Raw genomic sequence first — 27,139 nt, 5'->3', positions numbered from 1 at the left:
TATTAAGCAACAACTTGTGCCAAGCACTATGCTGAAGGGGTTCCTATAAATTATTATAATTTACCCTCTCAGTGGTCCTATGGCCTTTTTAAAAAGGATCATGCCAATAATGAGGGAAAGCAGTGTCGTGTTTGTTATAATGACAGTAATTTCTTCCTATCAAGATAGGTTTTAAAATGTTACACTTAGGATTTTGTTATCTTTCCCTCCAAGAAAGGATACATGCTATTTATGAGAAGCTCAGCTTAATCATATCAGATGAGCAGAATTCTATTGTCTAAAATGTTAGTTCTGACCAAAGAACTTTGGATACTGAAGGCCCTTACTTACTCTAAGACAGTTTAACACCAGAGCAGGTCCAAAGAGTGTTTCATGCATCTTAAAATTTAAATTTAAATTTAGCCAATCAGGACTCAAAGCTAGTATCAGTGTTGATCATACAAAGGGAGATGTTTCTAATTAACTAACTTTAAAGCCCTATCTTAATCACTTAGAGCATTCTTGTGCACATCTGCGCTGCAGGAGTAACTGGATTACCTCCATGGTGTATGTGTGTCGGGCTGTGCGTGTGTGTTTAAAGCAATGCTATAACTCTGTCCAAATGGGATTCAGCACTGCTTTAAAGTTTAGAAGCAAATGTGTACTTAGTAACATAGTTTAAAAATTGAAACCCCCTTCTACCTTATATGTTCTTCTCTTGTAAATTGGGCTTGTTTGTGGAGGGCAGCCATTTCAAATACTGTGACACATACACCCCAGAACTTCTTCCCTCTTCTTTCGATCTAACCCAAATGAGCACCAGAGCCAGGGCCTCTCATGTGGTTTTGCTTCATCTGACAATGACATCAGTATCTTTCCCCTTGCCTTATTTTTATAAATTGGTGCCCAGAATGAGCGGTGATGCCAGTAAAGGAAACTGAGTCCTAGGAGTAATTTTTCATTAGAGTAAATGAAGTGATATGATAAACAAGTAAAACCTGATGTGACAACATGGCACAAAGCTGTGATACAAATTGTTTAGTTCTATTCCTGTGAATGTTTTCTGAAGCTTTTATTATGCCTTTCTCGTGTCTTGTGTGTATATATACTGATCAGTGGAAACATAATTCGTGTTCAGATATTTATTTCTATCAATGAATGACCAGATGGTTCTTGCCTATGTTGGAAGACAACCATTTTCCCTATTCGGTAATTGAGGGACATTCTTTATAACAAACTAAATAGGATGACCAACTCTAGTCCAAGTGAGAAACACGCAGCTGCCTTGCTCTACTTTGTAAAGTTGGCAGAGGCTCACACATGCCTTTATTCTTATTTTTTTAATTGAAATAGTTTGTGTATTTTCCCCACCGAAGTAACACATGCTCATTGTGGAAAACCATGGCAATGCAGACAAAAATAAAGAGGAAGAATGCTTATAAATTGATTTTTACTACCCATAGCTAGCCACTTGGAGATTTAATGATGGTGATGAAGATACAAAACTGATGTTTATTTGAGTGCATACTCTTTGCTGAACACTGTGCTAAGTGGTGTACACAAATTAGTTTATTTAATTCTCCCCCACAGCCCACTGATGTAGGTAATGGTATTGGCCTCCCTTTGAAGCTGAGAATACTAAAGCTCGGAGATGTGAAATGAATTGCCTGGATCACACAGCTCCCAGGCCCCATAGTAGCAGACTTCATTGAACCTGGGATTGCCTGCCAGCCAGCCCCACTGATTGCTAAGGGTTAACTGATGAACTCTTCATTTGTTGTATAGGTTTCAAATATTTTCTTCCCTTTTGCATGCTGCCCTTCAGTTGTATTTATGAAGCATTAGGTATGTTAAAACATCTTATTTTTACATAGAGGAACCTGCTCTTTGCTTTTAGGGTTTCTACCTTTAGTGTCATGTTTTAAAAGGCATTTTCTATTCCCAGATTGTAACACAGAAGGGGGAAAAAAAAGAAATGCTAACAGTACCAGAAGAAAATAATCATAAGCCAGAAAGCCAAGGTGTCTGCCAAAGCTGTCACCAACAGGAAGAGAAAGGAGATCTGAGATGTGTCCAAAGGCAGTGGCAAAAGGGGAGACTAAAACTAGTCCCTTATTATATCCATCGAGCGCAGCCTGCTCAATAAAGCAGTTACATGCACTTCCTTTCTTGCCTCCTGTCCTCCCCTTCAAGCTCCTGTAGCAGGCTCTTGACTAAGAGGAAGGGCTGGAGCAAAAGAGAGGAGGGCTTGTTAAATAGCTGGTGCTGTTGGAGGGTCTCTCTTGGGTGGATAGGCAAATGCAATAGGCAAAACCAGCTCTTCTGTATGGTGCAGAGGTATGTTCTTTTGAGGCCTTCTTGGGAAGACCTCACACACAGAGGGATTCCCCAGCATGGATGAAACCCTCTCTGGGTGACCTCTTATCATTTCCTTCTCTCAGATCCTGACATACGGGTATGTCCCTTACCCTGACATCAACCTTCTTGAGCATAGACCTTTCAATATGGTGCATGCATGACTTCCCTCCACTAGGAACATGCGGTGGGAGGGAATCAAGTATCCTCTCCTATTCAACTGGTAAAAATGGAGGCTTCTTCCATTGCTGCCCAATCTCCTTGCCCTGCCATGTGGACTTCACTCAGCTTCCTACCTTCAGAATCCTGATATCAGGGCTATTGTCAGGATCTATGCCCCATATGCAGTAGGTTCTCCCAAGAATACTTCTGAGCTCTGTTCTAGGAGCAGGTGGAGGTGGCAAGATTTTGAGTTTCAGCAGCTTGGAAGTCATCCAGTTTGGGGAAAGAGATGCCAACGTCCCTTCTGGCAAACATCCCAAATCTCTACGAGGAATTCTCATGGAGTCCATCTACACCAGTGAATTTCCTCCTCATATTTAGGCTGTTAGAGAGTGATGAGAGTAAGAGTCATGGGACCAATATATCCACCTTTAGCAAGTCCTGCAGAGGTGTGTTTCACACTTCCTTTTGGCATTGGTGGGGTCTTAATCCTCAAGGTTAGGACCTCAGCTGAAATAGGAAAATAATAGGAAAAGTCCCATTTTACACCATGTGACGTAGAATTATTTATGTTGTGAACATATCACGTGATTTAAAAGTTTCTAATTTTTTTCCCAAAGTGTATCATTATTTATCACAGATACCTTCTCATTAGTTTATCACTTTTTTTAATAGTGACCCAAGCCATCAATAAATTGATACTCATTTCTTCTAGAGATATAACTCCATTACAATAATATGAAAAAAAATTGTATCAGAGAAGCGTTCTGTATTGCAAAGCCATTTCTGTGTCACGGTGTGTCGGCCTTCGAAGCAGTATTTTGTTGATCTTGGTGACAACAAATTCAATATATTTAATAATACTGCATAGCAGGTCTTCATTCTCTTTCCTATTGATGTGACAGTCACTCTTTAATGAAACCTTATTTTGTATACTATTTGCATTGTAGATCAGGAACGAAGAGCTGAGTTTGCTTAGGCAATAGCTGAGCTGTTTATACTTTTTATATTCTTCCATCAAGAAATAATTACCCTTCAACCAACCTTACCTCTTCCTACTTCACATATGCAAACCACCTAAATAAAACATACTCAAACATCCAAACCACACATCAGTATACGAAAACAATCAGGACCCAGAAAAACATAAAATTGTGTATGCATAACCCTTTCCGCTTCCTTGTACCGAAGCAGTCATTCATTCAGCAAGTACGTATTGAACATCTACTGTGGGCCATAAACCTGTGAGCCAGTAGAGTTGATTTTGCTCATTTATTTACTACAGGGAGTAAAGAATAAGATTTGTTTGAACTCCAGTTCTATAAAATCAAAATGTTATTTCTGGCTTAACAAAGATAGTATTGTAGTAGGACTTTAGTATCTCTTGGTTGGTTGTCTATAATTCTCTGCTGGAATACATCTACTACCCATGGATTGGTTTTAAACGGCCTTCAGCAGATATTGCTGCAGGGCCATCTGGCCATTTGCTATCTGTACTCCTAAACTTACATTCAGTTCTAGAATAATCTGGCTTTGACTCCCTGAGAACTTGGTTATGCCATGGCATATATTATTGAAATGTTAAATGTGTATAAACTAAGGCACATATTGACAGCTCAGGTGGTATGTAATACTTTAACATAGCCCATCCTAACAAGATGCAGACACCCTTGATACAGCTAAATTATGGAATTAGGTACATTTTTAAGATGACAAGATTTTTTTTGTTGTTTTATACGAGAACTCCATTGAATGGTTACTTTTCCCAGGATGTTTGTTATTATTAATATTTATGGTTAAAAGCATACAATTTCCACTTACATCCAATTTAGTATTAAAGGAGATATTTGCACATCTGTGTTTATGACCCACAAAAATACAAACTGTGACTGTATATAATTCTCTCTTGAAAACACTTGCCCATATTCATGAGCCCATCATTCAAGGAAAAGCTGTTTCAAGATGCAAAGTGAAAACCTTTTCTGCAGCTAATGTTGAAACTCAAAATAACGTTCAGCATATCCTGAAGGATGACCATGGATTGTTGTGATCCTTCAACAACCAATGTACTATCTCTTTAAAAAGCTTGTATGAGGGAGGGGTGCCTGGGTGGTTCCACTGGACTCTCAATTTCAGCTCAGGTCATAGCTCACGTCATGATCTCTGGTTTGTGAGATCAAGCCCCACCTGCCTCCAGCTCTGCAGGGGACCTGGATCCTACTTAAGATTCTCTCCCTTCCTCTTTCTCCCCTTCTTCCCCCCACCCAAAAAAAAACCCTGGAAGAGGGAAATTCAATCATATGTTAAAATGTCTGGTTTTTCTTAAAGCAGCAGAGATTTCAGTTTGAGTGGGCACTCCATAAATACCTGCTGATTACCTTACAGTTTAATTAAATGTCTTAGAATTTAGAAAACTGTTGAGTTTTTAAGGAAGCATAAAACTTAGGTACAAAACTCTCTCTTCTTGTCTCACTTTGGTGAATCTATAGCACTTCCCAGGCAGAGTGATCAAGATCTACATCTGTCATCCCACCTCTCTTCAAAACTTTCTTTTCTGATATTTCCTGTCCAATATCTGTTACAGTTTAGCAAGTCAGAAGCTGGCTCTTAACAATTGACTGTGGGATGAGGCCCTTAATAACTTCAAATACTGAAACTTCTGGATAGAAAGCAAAAAGTAAGTTTTTAAAACAGTAGATAAAAATAAATTTAGAACATGAGAAATACAAGATGCTTTAAAAATTAATGCATATTTTAAAGGATTAAGTAGAATTTTAATACATTCATTAAAGTGTACTCAGTGGAGATGTTAAGTATTAGATGTGTATGAAGGGAGACTTAGTGACCTAGTAGCTAGATCTTAAGGACTAAAAGGATAAGAATCCAACACATGTCTAATAGGACTTCCAGAAGGAAAAATTAGAGAAAGTGTTAGAGGCAATATTCAAAGATATTTGGGCAAGAAATTTCCAGAGATTATTAAAATCATTAATTCTCAAGGTAATACATAGGCTTAGCTTTAAAAGGTCAGAGAGTACAAAAAAGTCTATAATACAAAGCAAAATCCCTTTCCCCAGTCTTTCCCTACTCCTAAGCTCTCCCACCCACAGAGACACTGCCACTGACAAAAGGTTTAATTTTTTCTGGTCTTACCATTTCTTGATTTTTAACATAGATATTTATCTATTTACTTCCTACCAGTAGAAGTGACTTAGCTCTCTCACAGCCTGAGTGTGCGTGTGCACATACAGGCTTTCCCTCACCCTATCCTTCCAATGTGGCTCTATCTCAACTTTTGGATAATTATTCTGTGTTTATAGCATTATTGCTATGTAAAAAATGTTCCCTGCTGAGCATCATTGTATTCTGTGATTAGGTTTCCTTCCTTGAGCAACTCTTCACTTTTTCCTGAAGCTAATTATTGCTTTGGCTGTATCTGCCCGGTGTCTGTCTCTATCACAAACTCATTCCTAAGCTCTGTTGCTGTCATTGAGTCATCATTTTGTTACAGTGAGTCACATCAAGAAACCCATCTTTTCCATTTTTTTCATTGGATATCTCCATCCTGGAGGCCTCCATTCTCTGGTTCCTAATCCTTCCAGTTGCTCTTTGGGCCCTTGAGTCAACTACTTCCTTGATCCCGTGTCCCTCTCTTCATTTTCTTTCCCCTTTACGTGTGGTGTATCTACCACAAGGCATTGTACATGGGAACTACAATTTCTTAAGAATTCACGTGTCTGAAAATGACTTTATCTTGTCTCACATTTGATTGATATTTGAGTTTTGAGCTTTCATTGAAAATCATTTTCCTCTTGAGCTTGAAGTAATGGTCTATTGTTTTCTACTTTTTGAACTTCCTGTTGAGAAGTCCCATCTATTTCTGATTGCGTGCCTGTGACTCTCCCTGTTTGCTCTCTCAAAAAAGCATTAGACTTTCTTTTTCACTGCTGGTACTCCTAAATTCCAAAATTCTGCTTGGACTGGATCTTTGTTCCTTTCTTTTGCTGGTCACTCATTCCCTTCAGCACAAAGAATTTTCTTATGTGGTTTCTTTGATTTTCACTGCCCCCCCCCCGTGATTTTCCACATCTTCATTTTCTTCAACTCCTGTTCATCAATATTGAAACTTAGATGGGCTTCATTTTGTTATCTCTTCCTCTACTTCATTCTTTCCATTTTGGGTTTTCTGCTTTCTGTAAAACTTTCTCGACCTTATCCTCCAATTCATCTAATGATTCTTTTTCAATTACAGTATTTTTGTTTGCAAGCAGTCGTCTTTGTTCTTGAATGTCCTTTGTTATTACACTCTGTTTTTCTCACCATGAATGCAGAAATCTTATTTTATCAGTGTGGATATTATAGGGTTTTTTAAAAATTTTTCTTCTGTTCTTCCCTTTGTCTCCATTTCTTTCAAGTTCCTTTTTCTGTACTTGTTTGCTTGGTCATATTTATTTCATGTGAATAGTTTTTTCCTCAAAAGTCTCATGGTCCCTGGATCTCCATTCCTATTTGAGAGTAAGACCCTGAAAGATATTTAGTATTTCAGAGACAGGGCTCATGGACTAGTAACATTTTTCATAGAATGAGCAAACAGGGGATTCACTTGTTTTGCTTTGGCATCCCTACATGTCACTGGCAACAGGTCAGTCCAGTAAGTTTCCAGAGAAAGGTTCCTCCAATCGCCTACATGGGGAATCTATTGCTGTCTGAGAGCCAAATAGTTCGAGAAGGGTGCTAGAGAGGCATCACCAATAAATGGGCATTCTTTCCTTTAATTTCCCTCATCCTTGCCTTTAGCCTTACCTGGTCTCTGGGGCTTAGCCCCTCTGATAAGGAAGCCTCCTTTCTGCTGTTGAGGTGAGGAACGGGAGGTAGGGGGGTAGAAGGGAGACCAGAGATAGCTGCCTGGCTGCAGTGGGCTCAGGGAAGTTATCAGAGGGGTTTGTGCTCACATCATATAGAATTGCTACCAGTTCTGGTTTCAGTTCTGCTCTGTATCTGCACCTCCAGAGGTACCTGATATGTCCGATACCTGAGCCTTTGGAGTTTCTCTGGAACAAATGAGCTCCTGCTTCTTGGCTAACATTGCATGCGCAAGCAAAATCATCTGCACACATGGACGTGTCCTGCCTCCTCCTCTCTGCTCAAACACCACTCGTCCGTCTGCTTTCTATCTTCTGAAATTTAGTTGACATTTCTTTCCTATTGTCATCTTTCTCAATTTACCTCTTTGTCTTTGAAAGTCAAGGCCTTTTTTAAAAATTCCCATACCATTATTTGGTGGAGATTCAAAAGGCAAGAGGGATTTAAAATTGGTATTTCATCTGCCGTGCTGTCCCCAATCCATTCTTCACACTGCAACAGAGCATTTATTCAGCCCCAACTCAGCCTTAAATGGCCACAAACCACTTGCCTTATATTATTAAGGGCAGAAAAGCCTTCCCCTGGTTATACCTTGGGCCTCATTTTTGTCCCTCCCCTCACCCACCTTCACTCCTATTCAACCTCAATCAATACTCTGATTGAGTGTTTTGCTTTTTATGCCTGGACCATGCCCCCCCCCCTTCCCCGTCCTCCCTCCCCTGGCCCTTTGCACGTTCTATTGCTCTTAGCGCAGCCCACCTCTCACTACCTCAACTGGCTAACTTCCAGGCACCACCAACCCTCAGCTGAAAGACCACCTTCTCTACAGAACCTTCCTTGGCACTAACCCCATCTCCATGACTGGGTTTCTATCATCCTAACACCTATTCTTCCCATGATCGGAGCACCTACCACATCATCTGTTCCATGAGTGCAACTTGGCTATTTGCTCAGCACTCCGATCTTTGTTTAATGGTAATTGAATGGTTTCTTCTCTGAATGTTTTTCACTCAGTATTTTCACAGAGTATTTATGGCCTTTCTTTGCTTTCAAGCCTTGGTTATGTTCTAGTAATAGCCTAGCAATTTACCTATCTGTTATATTTTTACCCCTGTTTTCCAAATTTAGAAATACTGGAAAGTATAGAAAAGCTGAAATAAGTGAAGGTGTTTGTACACTCACTTTGTACAGTTGAAGACTTCATCTCACATGTAATATTAACAAAGCTATATCTTCTAGCATCAGTTCAGAATAAAGTCAGTTTCTGTGGCTTAACAATTGAACAACAGTAGAATCAGAACTTGAAATGAATCAATACTTAGTGCCATAGCATTTAATGTGGTGGTAGGAAAAAGTGGGTTGTGCTAGAAGTTGGATTTGCTGGTAATTTTGATTTATTCAGGTTGTGGATGGGCAAATGAAAAAAAAAAAGGGATTGGATTTTTTGATGCCCATCTGTTCATGCTTCAGAGACCTGGAAACTGATGTTTTAAATTTCCTGGTTTTACTTTCTTGGTTTATGCAGCTTTAAGAAGGGGGGAAAATGGAAAATCTCAGAAAAGTGAAAAGAATAAAAGGAAAAACAAGGAAAAGTGAAAGGTAGGAAAAAAGTAAAATAATAAACAAATAATAGAAAGGGGGGAATATATTTGTTTGATTTATAACATTAGGCCTTTTTGTAACTAATGTGCCTCTAGGCATGAGTACATATCTATGATTAGTACATAAATGAAAATAAGGTAACATATTAAAATGCCTGCCTTAAATGGATGGCTAATGTGTAACTGGGAAGAGTTAACAAGAAAAATGTATCTTAAAAAAAAGCACAAGTCTGGTTCAGAAAGTGGGTTTCACTATGAAATGACTGTGGAGTCAGAGACCAGAAATTTTAACGTTGAGTATCTCTTTAGTAATTATGACAACAAAATTATGATAATCTTCACCATTGTTATCAATAATAAAAAAGAACAGTATTTACTGACCCCTTACTATGTGCCAAGCCACGTGGAGAACATCACTCTGCAAAGGCAGCATGCTATTATCCGCATTTTACATATGAAATGACTAATACTTACAGAAAAAATTCTCTCCCCAGGTCAGCTAGTAAGTAGCAGAGCCCTGAATTTGAAAACAGACCATGTGCCTAGAGCCTGCTGACCCAGTGTGCCCTTTTGCCCATGAATAAGGACTGTAGGATAATCGGTAGATTTGATAGAATGTTTTGATCCTTATTGTTCTGTGAGAAGTCTACGACTGGTGGTATTCTCATTGATCAGATGAGAAAACCCAGGTTTAGAGAGATTAAAAAATTTTATTCACAACCAAACAAATTTTTAAGAACAATTTCTTTTCTAAAACTCCATCCTCTTTTCTTGATTCTTAATCAACAAGTAACATTTTCTGCTTCACAATGAAATTCACAAACATTTGATCCTCTTTATCCTCCAAATTCTTTTTTTTTAAAGATTTATTTATTTATTCATTCAGAGAACGAAGACAGAGACAGAGACACAGGCAGAGGGAGAAGCAGGCTCCATGCAGGAAGCCCAATGTGGGACTCCATCCCGGGTCTCCAGGATCACACCCCAGGCTGCAGGCGGCGCTAAACCACTGTGCCACCAGAGCTGCCCATCCTCCAAATTCTTATATCAGTTTTGATGGTTGGCTCCCTCTTCTTTGACAATATTCTCTTGTCACTGCCTGTCAACATAGATATAGTGCCTCCTACTCCAAAGGTTTCCTGACACTCTGTTTAGGAAGAGTTTCACACATCACAGTGTTGACCCTCTCTCCTTTTTCCACAGCAGTATCCATTTGTAATGGTCATCCTAGGCTGCCAAAAACAAACACATAGACTGAGTGCTTTAAACATCAGATTGTATTTTCTCACAGTTCGGGGAGCTTGACACCTGAGAACAGGGTGCCAGTATGGTTGGTTTTGAGTAGGACTCTCTTCCTGGCTTGCAGATAGCTGCTTGCGGCTGTGTCCTCACACATCGTAGTGGGAGAAGAGAGACAGAGAGATCTCTCTCTGCTTCTTAGAAGGCCACAGTCCTGTTGGATTAGGGCCCATCGTGACCTCATTTAAACCTTGTTACCTCCTAAAGACCCTATCTCCAGACATAGTCACATGAAGAGTTAGGGTTTCAATATACTAATTTTGAGGGAACACCATCTAGTCCATTACACCAATAAAACGATGTCCTGTTCGAAAGGAGAGTCTCCAACTGGAAACACTGCCATAGGGAATTCTTATATTTATTTGGAAAGAAGAGAGGGATCCTTTCTTTAATATCAACACATTTTCCCATCCCGCTTTCAACTTCCAAATAACGGCTTCTCAAAAAAAAAAAAATCATGGAATAGGACATGTGATTAGAGATCATTTTTAGAATTTCCTTCAACACTTTATTGATGCTATAGAAGAGTAGTGAGAACATTTACTTGCCGACAAGGTAAATCCCAACAAAAGAACTTGTGGAGTCTAGGCACGTGTGAAACGGCCTCCTCCTACTTCAAAGAAATTACCTCAGATCTACAGTTTTTATTTTTTATGAACTATCATTAAATGAACTAAAGTGAAAGGATGGAAGGTATTGCAGTTTCGCTTCTGACTTAATGAAACAAATGATGAGCAAGTTACCCAGTTTGAATTGAAAAATTAGATCATATTAGTAATAGAACCGGTAAACAGTTTAAGTTAAAGGTGATCTGAAGAATTTACAACTTTGGGAACTAAAAGCCTAAAAAAAGTTAGTATGAAATGTTGCTATATATGCACTAAAGGCTTTGTAAATACAGATATTACGGGAGGAACTTAAATATTTGTCGAGTGAACACTTGTTAATTGATTACAGTTTCTCATTTACTAACTTACTAGGAAAATTGTTGTTACCCAAGATGGCCTTAGGACTGACTCCTTAAGTGAGGGTATCAACCTGAATGAGCAAAGGCATGGGAAGCTGACTTAGATATACTCAGCAACTCTACACGGCACAGTTCTCTTTTAATCCTCTGAAGAAATTTGCAAAAACAGACACCATTCCATTTTATAGATTAGGAAACTGAGGTTCAGAGAAATTAAATGGTTTGAATAAATTCAAATGCAGGAAGTGCCTGTACAGCCTGGATTCTCTATCCAACATGCCCATTGCTTGAGTGGAGTTCTTTAAGGTGCTTCACAAAGATTTCTCCCCACCTGTCCTCCCAAAATAATCTTTCATTTCAAATACCACAGGCTCACAATCCCATTTGTAATAAGTTCCCTTGAGTTAAGGTACTGCCCTTTTTCAAGGGTGCAAGACGTTGAGCAAAGAAAGTGAGAGACATTGTGGGAATTTAAGATTCGTTTCCAATAAGACCAACAGTAGAGAGCAGGGCGTGATTCAGGGCTGGATCCAAAGTGGGGCTTAGTTCCAGCATATAGGCTACCAGGAGATGCGTGGTAGGTGTGGGGGATGGCAGGGGGACCCAGGCAATCAGAAAGCAGTATAAATATCTTAGGGAATTAGCCACCAGTGGGTGGGGAATGCTCGAAACGGAGGTAGGAGAATAAAGATTCCCCGTTGGCAGTTTAGCCTACAGCTCTGCCTGTGTTGAATTGCTATAGTAAACCTTGTGCAAACTAGAGGGTTTTATTGTTCCGAGAGAACTCTGTTTTGGGAGGAGTGGAGCTCATGAGAAGTAAGCATGCATATGCTCGCAAGACTAGCTCTGAATTTGATAAACATTTCTTCTGTCAACATGCAAGGTAGCTTTTTGTCTCACGTTTATAAGGGCCTTAAATTTTCTGTGAGAGGAGTATATTGATTCTCAAGAGATTTTGTAAAATTGCACGAGACAAACTGCTTGTGCTGGTAGGCAGTTACATTAGCAATGTCTACCATCCCAAACACCAAAATCGGGAGAGAATGGGGACTTGAGGCATAACTGCTTAAGTTAAATAATCCTAACCACATAACCTGTGTTGTCAGAAGAGGTCATATAGTCAAGTGGTGTAAGTAAGGTGCGTGGAAAGTGTTAGATTCTCAGGAAAGTGGTGGTGGGAAGGGGAAAAAAAGGACTAGATTCATGAGCACAGGACCATCTTTTCCTAGGATGGCCATACATCCCAATTATTGAAGGGACAGTCATTGGAAAATGATGGCCCTCAACCCGGGGAGGAAGCTGCAGCTTGGCCTATAAGTAAAGGTTCTGTCCTCCCTAAGGGCGTCCTCTCTGGGGCCAGGCAGAGCTAACTAACAAGGCCAGTGTGATGACCACAAATTTGCTTTCAGTCCCAGTGTGCATTTCTTGGGCTAATAAGTAGGGTTTGCTTGTTAATTGTAACTGCAGCTAGTGTCTCTGGATTCTGTTTTTCTATCCTCTCACAGAGCAGAGTCTTCGTAGTTCCAGTAAGACACTCTCGCCCAGTGCCCCCTCACAGATCACTGTCAATATTCCATGTCGGCTTTGCAAGTTTGCACCACAGGAGATGAAATCTGGTCCAGGCACCAAAGCCTGAACATCTAAACAACGTGGCCTAACCAGCCACGGTGGTGTTGGATGGCTGTTCCCCCAAAGCATTTGTGCTATGTGCATGTGGATTATGATTGACTCGTCTGTGATTTGAATTTGTTCATATTTTGTTCCGCCAGGAGTTTCTTATTGAAACAGCCTCCATAGACATGTGCCATCTATTTTATGAGTATTAGCCCTTAGCCATCTCCAGGAAAGAAGAGCAGCCGTCCTGCAACCAACCAACCAAGCATAAGTCTGTCTTTCTGTTTAATGTTGTGGTCTCCAAACATCTAGTTTTAATTATGATGGATTTCCTTGCTTGTGATTCCTTTATTTAGTGAAGATAGTGTGGCAAGAGATATGGGGGGGGGGGGGGGGCAGGGGGATGTATGTGTACACATGAGAATGCTAGTTCAAGATTTTTACTTTTATAGTTTATAGTTTTGTATAAATCTGCTTACCATATAAGTAATATATTGGACACATGTGGGCTAGCATGATTTTTTAATTATCTTTGATATTTGCTTATGTGGCTAAATTCTAAAAATGTTAATTTTGTAATTAATTTCCAGCACATTGTTTGGAAACAGTGAATAGTTTTTGTTATAAATCACCCAAGAACTTAGATCACTACACTGCCTAGATGTGTCTTCCCACTTGGGTTTGGAAAAGTTATTTATCTTTGATTCCTATTTCCTTTCTCCTCAATTCTCAATGTGGTTTATATCCAAGAATCCACAGAAATGGCTGTGATAAAATCAAATGATATTTTTTTTTTCTGCTGTCATCCATATTAGCCTGTAACCATATCTCCCGTCATTTTGTTTTTTCCAGATTCTCCTCATTTCTTTCAACCTTCCTTTTGTCTACTGACATGTAGCCTTGGTATATGGCCTTTGGTTTGAGTTTCATCCTTTTCTCATGTGAAAGCATTTCTCCACTCCTGCTATGCCTTCTGTGTAAAATATGCCGCCACCTAACTGGCCTTCCAGACTGGCTGTCCATCCATCTCCTAGAGTCCCCAGTGGTGTTTCCCAGAGTATCCTTTGTTGCCTATTAATTCTTAAGGTATATCCTTGGGGATGGGAGAGTCCTTGTTTCTTTAAGTGTTAAGTTTGAGAAACGATGAACATAATATTCCTATTACATAATAGGTGCTCAATAAATATGTTTTGAATAAACAGAAGAATGAATGAGTGCGCATATTTATAGCGTACACTAGCACGTACTTTGGGAAGTTCTTTAGGAAACAAATGTCTCGCTCTCATTAACTCAGCATTTACCAAACATGTTTTCGCACAGAACCTTCTCTAGTGTTACACAAAACACATCTTGTTAAAATTTCAGCCTCAGCTGTGCAACGTCATGGCCATACCGCTGGCCCTCCCTCGAGCCCAAGCTGTGTGGAGAGGGGCCGAGCTTCCTCAGCTCCCTCTTCTTGCCTGCCCCACACGCAGGCCACTTTCCTTATTTCAGTTGCTAACACGTTCCTCCTTCTGCCTTGTATCAACTCTGGAATCATCTTTGACTGGTTATGCTGTCTTTTCCTTTAATCATCTGCTAATCTGCATCATTTTTCACGTGCTGTCTTCCAGATCTGTTTTGAGAAGCAAGACCATTGATAATCTCTGTCTCATGGACTCTTCTCTGTGGGCATTTATGAGATTCTATAGGTTGAACTCACTATATTAAGTACTTTTTAAAAAAAAAAATCTCTCAAAAAGACATTTGTAAGCAGTGTCCAACCACGGTATTCTCTTCAGCAACCCATGAATCCATACAAATGTCCTAAGTTTACTTGACTTGCTTTAATTTATCGCCTTCCTTTTGATTACCTCTCTTAGTCAGCTACACATACTCTAGCCTCTCAGCTTCTTCAGAAATAAGCTAAGGTACCCAGAGCATTTCCTGCATTCGCCATCAATCTTAACATAATTTAAAGCTACTCTCAAATCTAGTGTTTCCAGATTGATCTGAATAAGGCCATTACTACAGGTTCAGCTCAGGGCTTGCGTGTTTGGATGTGGGGGTGGCAGGAAGAAGCAAATTTAAGTCTCAAAAATACCTACACCAGCTGTGTCTTGGAACATTGCCCAGCACAGTCCTGGGGTTTTGTGGCAGCGTCTCTGGAACCATGTTGGAGGACAGACGTGGTGAGGAAGGAAGGGCATTTGCGAGGAGAGGAGGCGGTAGGGAGGCTCTACTTGTGTTTCACAGATTGGTATTGGTTAGGAAAGAAATTGGGGGAAGGCCCCATGGCCAGTAACAGGTTGCAAATGATTACAGTAATCAGAATGTTTCTGAAAGTAAAAACAGGCTCCGATAGAGCTGAGAGACTCAGAAACAGGGAAAGATGTTCCACAAGTAAGGTGGGCAGTAGCATTTCTTTAAGAAAAATTGGGGGGTTATTAAAAGGCAAATCTGGCATTCGCTCTAAAAGGCAGCTCACTGGTTTTCTTCCGACTCTTTTCTCTCCTTCACTCCTTATCTCAGGACCTTTTCTCTTCTCATTAACACCTCCACCAGAGTTGGAGCTCGGGAAGAGAAAGGAAGTGTTCAGACATGTGCCTATTTGCATACTCACTCTCTTGAGTCAATGCCAGGACAGCACATTCTGTCCAGTTCTATAGAAAAGCCAGTTTCACCCCATCAGTAAGGTATTATTTTCTTTTTTAGCATAGAACGGTTTATTGCCAAGCTTCTCTTAACTGTACATTACAAATAGTGTCTGATTAAGAATGTTCTGGATGGGTTAATTAGTGTGGTGACTATTATTAAGCAAACTGCTTGTTAGTATTATGCCTATTTGATCTTGGTATTGATGTGAAGTAATTGACCATAGAGCTACATTTAGAAAAGCTGGAATAAAGTTTTTTGATTTCTATTATGGCAATAAATTGTTTACATTAAACATGTCTATGAAAATATGAGTTTCATGGCAAAGAGAATCAGAATAGACTGTGTGGGATGGTAGATGAGGATTGTTTTGTTTTGTTTTGTTTTGTTTTAGAAATATTAATACATTTGTCCAGCTTGCTTCACAACCAGCTCTGCTAGAACAAAGTAGTAAAAAATTATTTCAGCTGACTACTGCCGAGTGTATGAAAAGTAAAGTGATTTTAACTCAACCTCACCTAAAGGACATATTTCCTTTTATTTATTTATTTATTTTTTTTTTTTTTGAGATTTTATTTATTCATGAGAGACACAGAGAGAGAGAGAGAGGCAGAGACACAGGCAGAGGGAGAAGCCGGCTCCATGCAGGGAGCCTGACGTGGGACTCGATCCTGGGTCTCCAGGATTAAGGCCCTGGGCTGAAGGTGGAGCTAAACCGCTGAGCCACCCGGGGTTCCTTTTTGATTTAGCTAACTGCCTAAACACTTAATCTGGGTAACAATTCACTATATATAAACAGACTGTTAAGGAAAAAATATGGGAAGATATTCTAAGCAAGGAAAGCATAGCATGTAACCACCTTCTTTGAAGTCCCCGATTATTATCTATATTATTTATTGGTATTTTGTCCAGTCCTATTATTAAGTTTCCCTCACTACACTATAGCATTTCCATAGGGAATTTATTCCATGAGCTAATAAATTATACCGTCAGGGGTTTTTCTTGAAATTCAGCTTAAATTTTCCCATTCTTAATTTCATCTCATTACTTCTAGTTATACCCCCCCTTGTACCCGGCTAAATAATTATTCTCTTCCCTTGGAGACTCCTATTATGTACCCCTCTACTTGTCACTTAACCAAGCTATTCATATTTAGCTCCTTTAATCTGTCCTCATAAATCAGTTCTTCCATTGCCTTAATCATTATTATTGCTCTTCTAAGAACTCTCTAATTTTCGAACATATACAGTCACAGGTGCCCCAGATGAAACCAGCATCTGCACAGCCCTCTGTCCCTGCAGACTTGGTGTCTTCCTTCTCCGTACAACATGATCCATAACAAAGTGGCATCAGTTGGCTGGTCAGATCAGCACAGTCTCCTCTTGCCAAACTCCAGACAATCTCAACAGTGTTTTCCATGTGTCCTACTTACATTCAGGATTTTTTTCTTTTTCAATTTCAATTAGTAAGCTGAGTTTTTGCCTACTGCCCATATTTATGTTCGTCTCTTTCCATGTCCCCACTGACCACCACCTATCAAGTCAGCCATCCACAGCCTGTGTTAACAGGGGATCCTGTTCCTCCAACAGGCCTAGCACCTTGCCCACAGAGACATTCCCTGTCAGTCACCGATTCCTGTTGTTTGCAACCCTGTAGCCAGTCTCCCATCCCTTTTAATTTGCAATTTTGCTCACATGCTGGCCAGTAAAATGCATTTTAGGAGTAAGATGGGTCATGATACTGTTTTCTAAGATGATGTTGGTTATGTTGTTTCAATGCCTGCTGATTTTTTGTGAATCTTTCCTGCACTAATTTGTAATTCTGTTAAAGTCTTTCTTAAGCTCGCCTAGCATCCTTTATCCAACATAAACAAGTTTTTTCACTTGCTCTGTTGTTGTTTTCCAGATATGTACAGGTGTTCCTTCTCTTACTGTTGGTTTCACTTGTTTAAAGGTTAAGGTATTGGGGATCCCTGGGTGGCTCAGCGGTTTAGCGCCTGCCTTTGGCCCAGGGCCCGATCCTGGAGTCCTGGGATCGAGTCCTGCATCGGGCTCCCTGCATGGAGCCTGCTTCTCCCTCCTCCTGTGTCTCTGCCTCTCTCTCTCTCTCTCTCTCTGGCTATCATAAATAAATAAATAAATAAATAAATAAATAAATAAATAAATAAATCTTTAAAAATAATTAATAAAAAATAAAAGTTAAGGTATTCTTGGGATGTCTGGCTGGTTCAGTTGGTGGAGCATACGATTTTTGATCTTGAGGTTGTGAGTTTGAGCCCCCAGTGGGTTTAGAGATACTTAAAAATAAAATCTTAATAAATAAAGATATTGTCATGGTCTTTTTTTTTTTAATTTTTTTTTCTTTTTTCTTTCTGCCTTTTATGGTGATTAGTGAGAACTTCCTCACTGATTTTTAGTTCCTTAGAATCTACTCAGTGTTTTGTATTTGTTTCAGGAAGAAAGTTTGTTAGTTCCCATAATAATTTTAGACCTGTGAGGTATGAAACTACAATGTGTATATGCCCAAGTTTCTTTATTTTTAAATCAAGATTAATGGATCATTTTATTAGGACGTATCTATTACCTGGGAGAGTTTATATATATATATAAGGTGATTTATCTCAAAGGGCTTTCTGAGACAAGGACGGAAGCCCCCCAAACAAGCTTTTTGACTCTGTAATGTACACAGCACACTCCAGCTTGCCTTCAGGCCTAGTGAACATCCTCAGCCCCTCTTCCCTCAACACACTGCTTATACTTAGCTTCATCTCTACTCACCTCACTGGAAATAAATGTCCTCATCTAATGCTTTGGTGACACACCATGGACTCCACACCTGCCACCTGAAACTGTTTCCAACTTCACTTTTCTCTCCTTCTTCCCTCAGCTTTGTAAGAAAGCTTGGTCTGTTCTCTTTTATAAGGCCTACTTATTTCCCCCATGCCAAGAATCCCTCGTGCTATGCTATTCTCCTACTTCTGTCTTGTAAGACTTTTCTGTTTCTTCAGGATCCAGCTCCCTTGCCTAGCAAGTGTCCCCAAGTAAACACTCAATGAATACCCCTATGTACAAGTACCCCATTAGGGAAAACAGACCTTGCTTCTCCATTCCCCTCTCAATCTTTCTCTGCCTCTCCCTCTTTGATGCACACACTGTAACCTTCAGGCTGATTTCTGCCTGCTGTCTCCACGGGAACTACTACCCTTTGAGAAGCAAGTGATCTAAAAGCTCCTTGTTTTATCTGGTGCTCTGATACCTCTGCAATGCTCTATACCCCCTTTTTATGCATTTTTAGGGTTTCTTGATTCCTTTCTTAGACATTCTTTTGAGGTTCTCAACTCACTTCATTAGAATGATGTTAATCTCTCAGATTCTCATTTTACTCTTCCAAATGTTCCTTATTGCTCTCCTTCCATGGTTCTTCTTCCTCATCTACCTCTTATATGCATATACTCTCCATTTCTTCACTTACTCAACAATCCAGGGAAGGGGTCAAGTCTCAAGACGGGCCTCAAGGATTCTGAGAAAGCACTTGTCATTTGGCTTCAGTCTACCTCTCTAGACCTCTCACTCTGAGACCTGGCCCCACCCCCTTTAGATTGCTTGTTATTCCCTGAAGAGTTTATGTTCTTTCCCAGCCCTTTCCTTTTATCACAACATTGAATTTCCCCCTTTCTGCCTTTCAAAGTCCTTTGAGTAAAACCATCTTTAAGCCTTTACTGATCCCCAAGTCAGAATTAATCTCAAGTTCTGTTTTAAAAGTTGGAACATCCATTCTTTATGCATTCCAACACAGACTAGTTGGTCGTTCATGTCTGTTCTAAGCGCTACTGGTTTGCTCCCCAGTAGTGACTTCTTGATTTCATTTTATTTAGATGCTTCTATCAGTAAGTAACAGATGCCAAGCTCTGTATGCTAAAGCATTATAGAAGATGGGGGAGAAATTGCATTGAAAAAATATCCTTCAAGAAATATTCTCAAGTTGGATTTAATAATAAAAATGTGTGTACAGGTACCCAGGCGTACAGAACAACGTTGTGAGCAGAAATGGCCAGTGTTAATCAAGGGAGTTTCAAGCATTTTTGTTGGGTAATGATTAAGTGTGGCTTGGAAATATGCATTGGGCCATGCAGTGGCTGGAAAATGTAAAATGGAACTCTACCAAGATGAGTGAAGGGAGAGTGATAAATCATCTATCTACTCGTATTTTTCACAGTATGTACAGTACAGGTTTTATAGCCACAGAAACTCTTTGAAAACCACTCAAAGACAATGGTGGTCTCATTTCAAAGTTTTGGACTTTCCCTGGATGGCTACTACTTTTGTACTTTCTCTGGAATGTTTGTTATATGTTTATTTTTGTCAGTTTTCCACATCATCACTGTGTCCTTACAGAAAGGTAAAGGACAAGTTTTAAATGGTATTGCATTTCCTTTTCATAACAGATTCATGCCCAAGCACAAAACAATCCATTTACAGAAGATTCTCGGCCTTAAAGGAAGTGGTGGCACTGCTCCATCCGCGGCCCTTCCTTTCCAACATGAGCAGAAAGGTTCTGAGAATTTATTGAAGAATTTTAATTCAGAGTCTGGACCTTGCAATGCTGCACAACAAGAAAACCCGGGTAGCTCACTAACACAGGAGTCAGCCTTGAGAACGTGCAACTCATCAGATAATTCAAGCTCTCACCTGAAGGAAAATAAACAAAATACGACTTTTCATCCCTGTGACATTTTGGGTGGAACCGATGATCCGCAGAGACCACTGCACATCGTGTGGCCTCACAGGTGGTAAGTTTGGGATGTGCCAATTGAGTAAGAGTTGGAGACTGGTAACAGAGAATATAATTCTGATGGTGGACTTAGTAAATTATTGTCCCTATAGCTGTAGGAAAAGACTGCTTTGGTGTGGTAGTACCACTAACATGGTACCAAGGTAGAATTATCTTTATATCCATATAGAAATAGTTGCATGTTTAGATTAAATTGGAATTACAGATAATCATTTGCAGTGATTTGCTTATCTAACAACAGCAGCTAGACACCTCTAGAAAATCAAATCCTATTCAGGAAGTTTCAAACTATAAAAACAGGATTCCTTATCTATATGTCTATATATATATACACACATGTATATGTGCTGTTATCATATGACTGTTTCATATAGACACCGTGTTAAAGCAATATTACCATTAAAACAAAACGATTTCCATTACTTCCTAATTTGTCCAGTTTCAACTGGGTGCCTTTATTTCACCTGTCATAAAATGTATCAGTACATTCGCAGCAGTGCCCCTGCTCCCAAATGCCTCTGTATCGTGCTAAAGCAAAACACTTTCCAGCGGAATCTCCTCTAAACAGGAAAATCAACTGCGGCGTGTAATCGTACCAAATACAAACTCATAAACTCAACCCTGGTTCCTATAAATTAGGATTTAAAGAGGTAAAATGTCCTGATAATCTTCTGGTATTAGGCATGAACATTTTAATCTAGTTTTTATTCCTCCCAGTTAGTTTAATCTGCATGTGGCCTGATTAGAGTTCACTTCCCCCCACAGATTATGGTCTCTTTATTGCAGAGATGCTGCGCTGATCATTAGGTCCGATTTTCTGAGAGCAACTGTTTACAGGTGAAGTAATAAGCACACCACACCGGCCAGGCAAAGCGCCTTTGCCGGGGATTTGACTTCCAGCACATTAAAACTCCAGAAGCTCTCCCAGTTGATCTGCAGCATCTGGTACCTAAAGGGATTTTCATCTTGGACTCTAAATGAATGAACGCAAAATTTGGGGATTGAAAGTTGATGTGGAATGTGTCTTTGGGTTTGTCCGTTCAACTTCACACTTCCGGCATACCCTTTGTATGAAAGTAACTTTTCTTTTAAAGCCGTATTTTACTTAGAAGGGGACGCTGTTTGACATTCTTGTGTGTTATTTTAAAGTGCATCGGGTCTGGATGAGATTAACCTGTTTCAAGGTAAAATAGGTGTCATCATTCTCTCGGTCCTGGAAAGCTTTTCCTTTTATTCTGCTAACCTTTGGTTGCCTCCGAAGTAATACGTATTGCAAGAAAATCAGTTCTAGAAAGTTTGGTTCTGGGTTAGCATGGAAATGCAGAATTAGCTTTGTAGGCTCCTACTACAAAGCAGCATACTGATATGGGGGGGAAGAGTGAGAACCACATTATTATCCAATCCTTTGCACAAAATAAGACAGAGCTATGTTAATAAAATTAACAATATTAAATTGAATAATTCCCTCTCTTCCTTTGTATATTTTTGCTTTAATTTAATTTAATTGCCTAAAGTTAGTTGCTTAAAGAGATGCAGCATTATGTTTGTGCACATTCTTATTGTTAAAGCTAAATTATTTTTAATTTGGAGGAGAGGGAAAAAAAGCCACATCAGCAAGAGTAAATGCCAAAATATAAAAGTAACACATTCATCCTTACGGGTAATATAGTAGAACATTGGAAACTTGGAGGTTGCCAGACACATAGCTAACATTAGGGCTAATTTTGAAAATCTAGCGTGCAGTCAATTTTACTGATGCCTGGGGACATACAAGGTAGAAGCTGACAAGAGAACTAATTTTGTTTGGGTTATTTACTGCTATGCATCATCCGCGGGTTCCCGCCTGACACACAGCTATATGAAGGGGGATATTATCACACACTCAAAATTTATGTTGACATTCGATATTTGTTCAATATGTCAGCAGTATTACTTTCATAATCAAAAGAGTAAGAAAAAGAGAAAAGAAAAGCACTTTATGCTCATATAGATATATCTTTTTAATAACAGTCTATAAGGTTAATATAGTTTACCTTTGAGAGTATACAATGAAAACAAGCAGGGTTAGGAGGGGAAATGACAGAAAGCATCAACCCGAGCTGTTTGTTTGCCATTACCTAAGCGAGCCATGTCAGCTCTCTGGCCCGCGTCTGATAGCTATTTGTTGTACAGAGAGCACAGCATAAAAAAAAATATCAAACTCTTAATACTATTGTGTGCCCATAACCATCTGTCACTGCTAGCCTGGAGATGAGAGGAAGATTACGAGGAATAAACACTGAGCCGCCGAGCATTGGTAAAGCCTTCGGGCAAAAAACTCTTGTGAGGACATCAAAGACATTCTAATTCCGAGGCAGTCAAGGATTACAGTGTGTAACCTGTGCTGACAACAGATAAATGACTGGCAATATTGTGCCAGAGCTGTTGGGTCCTGCATGGAGTACTGATGATGATGATGATGATGTTATCTTGCAGAATGGACTCTGCTGGGATAATTTTATGATAAAACACTTTTTTCAAATGCCACTGGGTCTAGGCAGACATTTACTAGCTACAGGGGTAGCAATCAGTTTCTTCAAAATTTACTGTTCTAAGCCCATTAGAGTTCCAACACAGCAAGGCTCTTCAATGAAAATCTAAAACGCCTATATTTTCTTTAGGAGAATATATGCAAATGTCGTGAGCTGAACTCCTACCCTTTAGTGGTAGATGCTTTATCATCTGATTTATGTAAATTTGCTCATAAAAATACAGTTTATTTTTAATTGGTGAATATGAATTAGAAAATTAAGATTCTGGCTCAGCATTCGTCAGACATGCCCGGTCACAAGCACACATTTATTTATACCTCTGATCGCCTGGGTAGAAATCCTAGAACCGACCGGTCGATACGAACTATATCCTCAAGGAGACCATTGGTCAGTACTAGAAATGACCAGGGTTGGATTTGCCGGCTCAACCCTCTTAGTTTGGGGCCTCCCCCACCTCTATCTACACCTCCCTCCTTCCTGTCCTTATCGGGAGCTAATTAAACTACCTGCTCGAGGCGGGGTTTTCTTTAGAGTAGCCTGCGGGAAGCTCTGCGGCCTGGCCTGTCGCCTTTTTGCCTTGGCCACTTAACAGAGAGAAGGGACTTAAGGAGAGGGAACACAGGGATGATTGTTCCCCCTGTAAACAAAAGGGAGAGACGGCCACCAGAGAGGGCAACAGGATTCTCGGAGCCTGTCATTACCTTGCCCAACAAAACAAAAATAAAGGCCTCCTCCTTATCATAAAAAATATGCCCATGAAATCATGCCGTTGCAGTCGCCAACTCTAAAAATGAAGTGATGCTGACCTCATTGTGTTAGTTCCACGCCGGGATCATGAATGGTCTAAAATATAGTGTTAGCCTCTAACATATCTCGTACTAAGTCAACCAAATGTAGAGCCTCCTTGCTAGGATATGTATCAAAATCAAAAGTGACATTTTCTAGAAGATACATTCTGGCTTTAAATCTGTGTTAAAATGTCTGTGCATGAGAACAGGCCCTTCACTGCAATGCTTGCCCCCTCTCTTCATTCTTTCTGAATCTGAGCTTGTCAAGGATTATAGTGTGCAACCTCTGCTGACAGTAGATAAATAACTGACAGTATTTTAGCAGAGTTGCTGGGTTCTCTGCAGAGTAATTTGTTTTCTCCCTTCTACCCAGTCTTTAGTGTTTTGTTATAAACATCTGTAGCAAGGCATGGTTAATAGCAACGACTTAGAGAGAAAGACCTGTAAAAAATACACTGCAATTGGCAACGCCTTTTCTTAAACCCATTTTCTTTGTAACTATTACAACGTTTAAATATTCTCTTGATTTTAATGGGCACCGAAGGCATACTGCTGGAGGGACAGAGAAAGTAAGTTTACAAGACGTTGAAAGATAGCACTCTTAAGGCTGCGGTTCTCAAACTCTTTGATCTAAAGACCCCTTCGCACTCTTAAAAATGACTGGGACACCGTAGATCTCTCTCTCTCTCTCTCTCTCTCTCTCTCTCTCTTTTAGTTACACCTATCAATATTTAGCATATTAAAAATTAAAGCTAAGGGAAAACTTTTAAAAATCTACATTAAATCATTGAAAAGTAATAGTAAAGAACCACATGCGTGTTAATATTAATGTATTCCTATGAAAATAACTAATGAAAGCAAAATAATTAGCGAGAAGAGTGACATTATTTTATATTTTTGTAGATCTATAATCTCTGAGTCGAAGAGAGTTCGATTTTTATATCTGCTTAAGTATTCAATCTGTTGCAATATGTTGTTTTGGTGGAGGTTTCGGAAGAAAATTCTGCCTCACAGAGAGAATTGGAAAAGGAAAGAGTGTTTTAATGACCTGCTCAGATTATTGCAGGTATCCTTTGCTGCTACCCGGCAAGTAGGAGTTTCTCAGAGATCTCCGAGATTAGACCACTCAGTGGCTCTTCATACTCTCTTACTTGGTGTCTAAATGGATTTTGTAACATCGCGCATTGGTCACTTGGAAAATACGTGATTGATGAATTGTGCAGATCTTCCAAGTATTGACAAAATTCATTATTTCAGAGAATCAGGTTGTTAATATCACCACTGAGATCAGCGGACTTTTTGATTATTGGGAAGTTGTCAAGCTCACGGTGTAGATACACTTTTTCCAGAATTCCAATTTTCAATTAAAATCTTGAATTTATCATTGCAACAAATATTATCAGTCGTTTTCTTGAGGAGACGTGTTCACGTGGCTCGTATTTGAGAAAATGTCTGCCAAATACCCAAGGCTAATTAACCATGGTTGGCCTATCAGTTCTTAGAAGCAAAATTAGTGTTTTGTGAAAAAAGCAACTAGTCAGCTTGTAACTCAAACAATCATACAAATACTGTTTCTCAAGACAACCAGTGTGTCCTGGGACACAAAGATGCAGTGTGTGTATTTCCAGTTGATCACATTGAATATTAAAAGAAGTCTCTTGAAATTTAATAAAATTAGTAACTTTAATGCTTCTTCAAGGGCATTCTTAAGTGAAACTATCTTTTTTTTTTTCTTTTACTGCAAGTGCAGGTGGTCAAGAATGCAGCGACTACTAGTTCAGTTTGGTGCCACTGCCTTGAATCACCCTGAGGTCCCAGAACCCTTTTGCATCAGTGTTTCTTCACTATTGAGGCATGTGTCAACACAGTGAAGAAGGCAAATTATGTCTTAGTATTATTGTAAAAATAGTTTGACTTTGCAGAGCCCATGAAAGGGCTTGAATGTCCCCAGGAATCACTGCGGCGCTCTTGAGAACCACTGTCAAACAGAACTGATAATGACATATGTACAAATATGTCTGCCGCCAGTCATTGGATTGCCTAATTTTTAGTTTTCACAGACTCCTTTTTTCTTGCCCTGAATGTTAATATATTAACATGTAGGTTTATGTGGCATGTGGATATTGGGGTTTCACAGTTGGTGGCAAACAAGTGTTCATCATATATAAGAGCACTTTTTCTCAGACCAAAGAAGGTTTGTGTCAAAATGGGCTCAGTAGTCAGGAAGCAGTAGGAGAGATCTCCAACACAAATTCTGTTCTAATCTGAAAGCCCCTCTGCGTGCCTCATAAGTGGGTGTGTTCTGGTTAAGAAAGATCAGGTGCAAGTGGCCTGTGAGGCACGTTGAGGAGTTTGAAATTGTTAAGAGTAGCTATGGTGATAAGTTCCACCATGACTCCATTACATGGACTATGGGAAAATTGTCAGAGCTTTTCACTTAAAGTGGAGTGACTTTTTATGAGCTATATGTTACTTGCAATATTTTCCGTAAAGTAATGATAAAACAATTTGTGCAATGTTGATTGTGGTTAAGAGTGTAAATTTGGAAAGGAAAAGGCTCAGTCATTGAGAAATAAAAACAGATTTGAAGCATACTTAGGTAAATCATATACTGTAATATTGAAAGAATTTGACATATTTTTAGAAACTTTGGCAACTTCTAACTGAAAACAAATGATTGATATAAAATGGAAAATTGTACTTTATTACTTAAGAGTAAAATAAATTACTTTTTTTTTCCATTCTTTGACTCTGAGGTTAAAAAATACAACTTTGAAAACAAAATTGATGACTGCCTTCTGAAAAGTGTATGTTAAGTAGATTGGATGTTATACTTTTTGATTTTCTTGTTGTCCAAGTAACTTGGGGAAAGTTTAGCAAATAGATTGTCTTAAATCTTTCAGGTCTCATTGGTGATTGCTTAAGAATAGGATACATGAGGAGGACAGTCTTCAGGTGCCACAGCAGGATAAGAACTGAGAAGCAAAGTGTTAGATTTGGGACACCAATGTTCTCTTTCTATTTCAGTGTTATGAATAAATCTGTTTTTCTTTGGGAGAAATGATCCCCACAGAATTATAGTTCTGGAAAAGATGATCATGTGGTCTGGCCACCTGCCTTTCAGCATACTCCACCAAAGTGAGACCTATGAGAGTCCATCTTACTTGTCCTCATCTCCAGAAAAGATGATGCCCCTACATGCCTTCCAGTAGCACTATTCATTTTCACATTTAAATATCTTTGATGTAAGGAATTGATTATAGATTTATTCTCAATTCAGTGCTAAGCTCTCTTCAGTTATATTTCTTAGCCTATGGGTATTTTTGTTTGTGTGTGTGATGGTATTGGTTTGTTGGTTGGTTGGTTCATTGGTTTTTGTCCTTAAAACATCTCAAGTGAACTCTATCACTTAAAAAACAAACAAACAAACAAACAAACAAAAAAACTCTCCAGAGAACTTTATCAGAGTCTTTGAAAAGTAGTAATCAAATACCTGGCTTAGATTTCAATGTGTTACATCACTTGCTTAATTTGTCTTCTAATGTAGTACTATCA

At 39.3% G+C, this 27,139-nt stretch overlaps 1 protein-coding gene across 41 annotated transcripts in view; it reads left to right on the top strand.

Annotated features, from left to right (window-relative positions):
- The window catches only part of GTDC1 (glycosyltransferase like domain containing 1), a 428,467-nt gene that overhangs the window by 303,539 nt on the left and 97,789 nt on the right, over nt 1-27,139 (top strand). For 37 of the 41 annotated variants that reach the window (XR_012001510.1, XR_012001509.1, XR_012001508.1 and 34 more), the window contains one exon: nt 19,919-20,263. The exons of the other annotated variants lie outside the window; for them this stretch is intronic. Coding sequence is in view for 30 of the 37 variants with exons in the window: in XM_072757661.1 (XP_072613762.1) it covers nt 19,919-20,263 (345 nt within the window). In the remaining 7 variants the exon portion in view is untranslated. The remainder of the gene's footprint in view (nt 1-19,918; nt 20,264-27,139) is intronic. 41 annotated transcript variants of the gene reach the window in all.

Source organism: Vulpes vulpes, chromosome 5 (genome assembly GCF_048418805.1).
Source record: "Vulpes vulpes isolate BD-2025 chromosome 5, VulVul3, whole genome shotgun sequence".
NCBI lineage: Eukaryota > Metazoa > Chordata > Mammalia > Carnivora > Canidae > Vulpes > Vulpes vulpes.
Note: the sequence above shows the minus strand (reverse complement) of the source record. Positions and strands in the feature narration are given on the sequence as shown.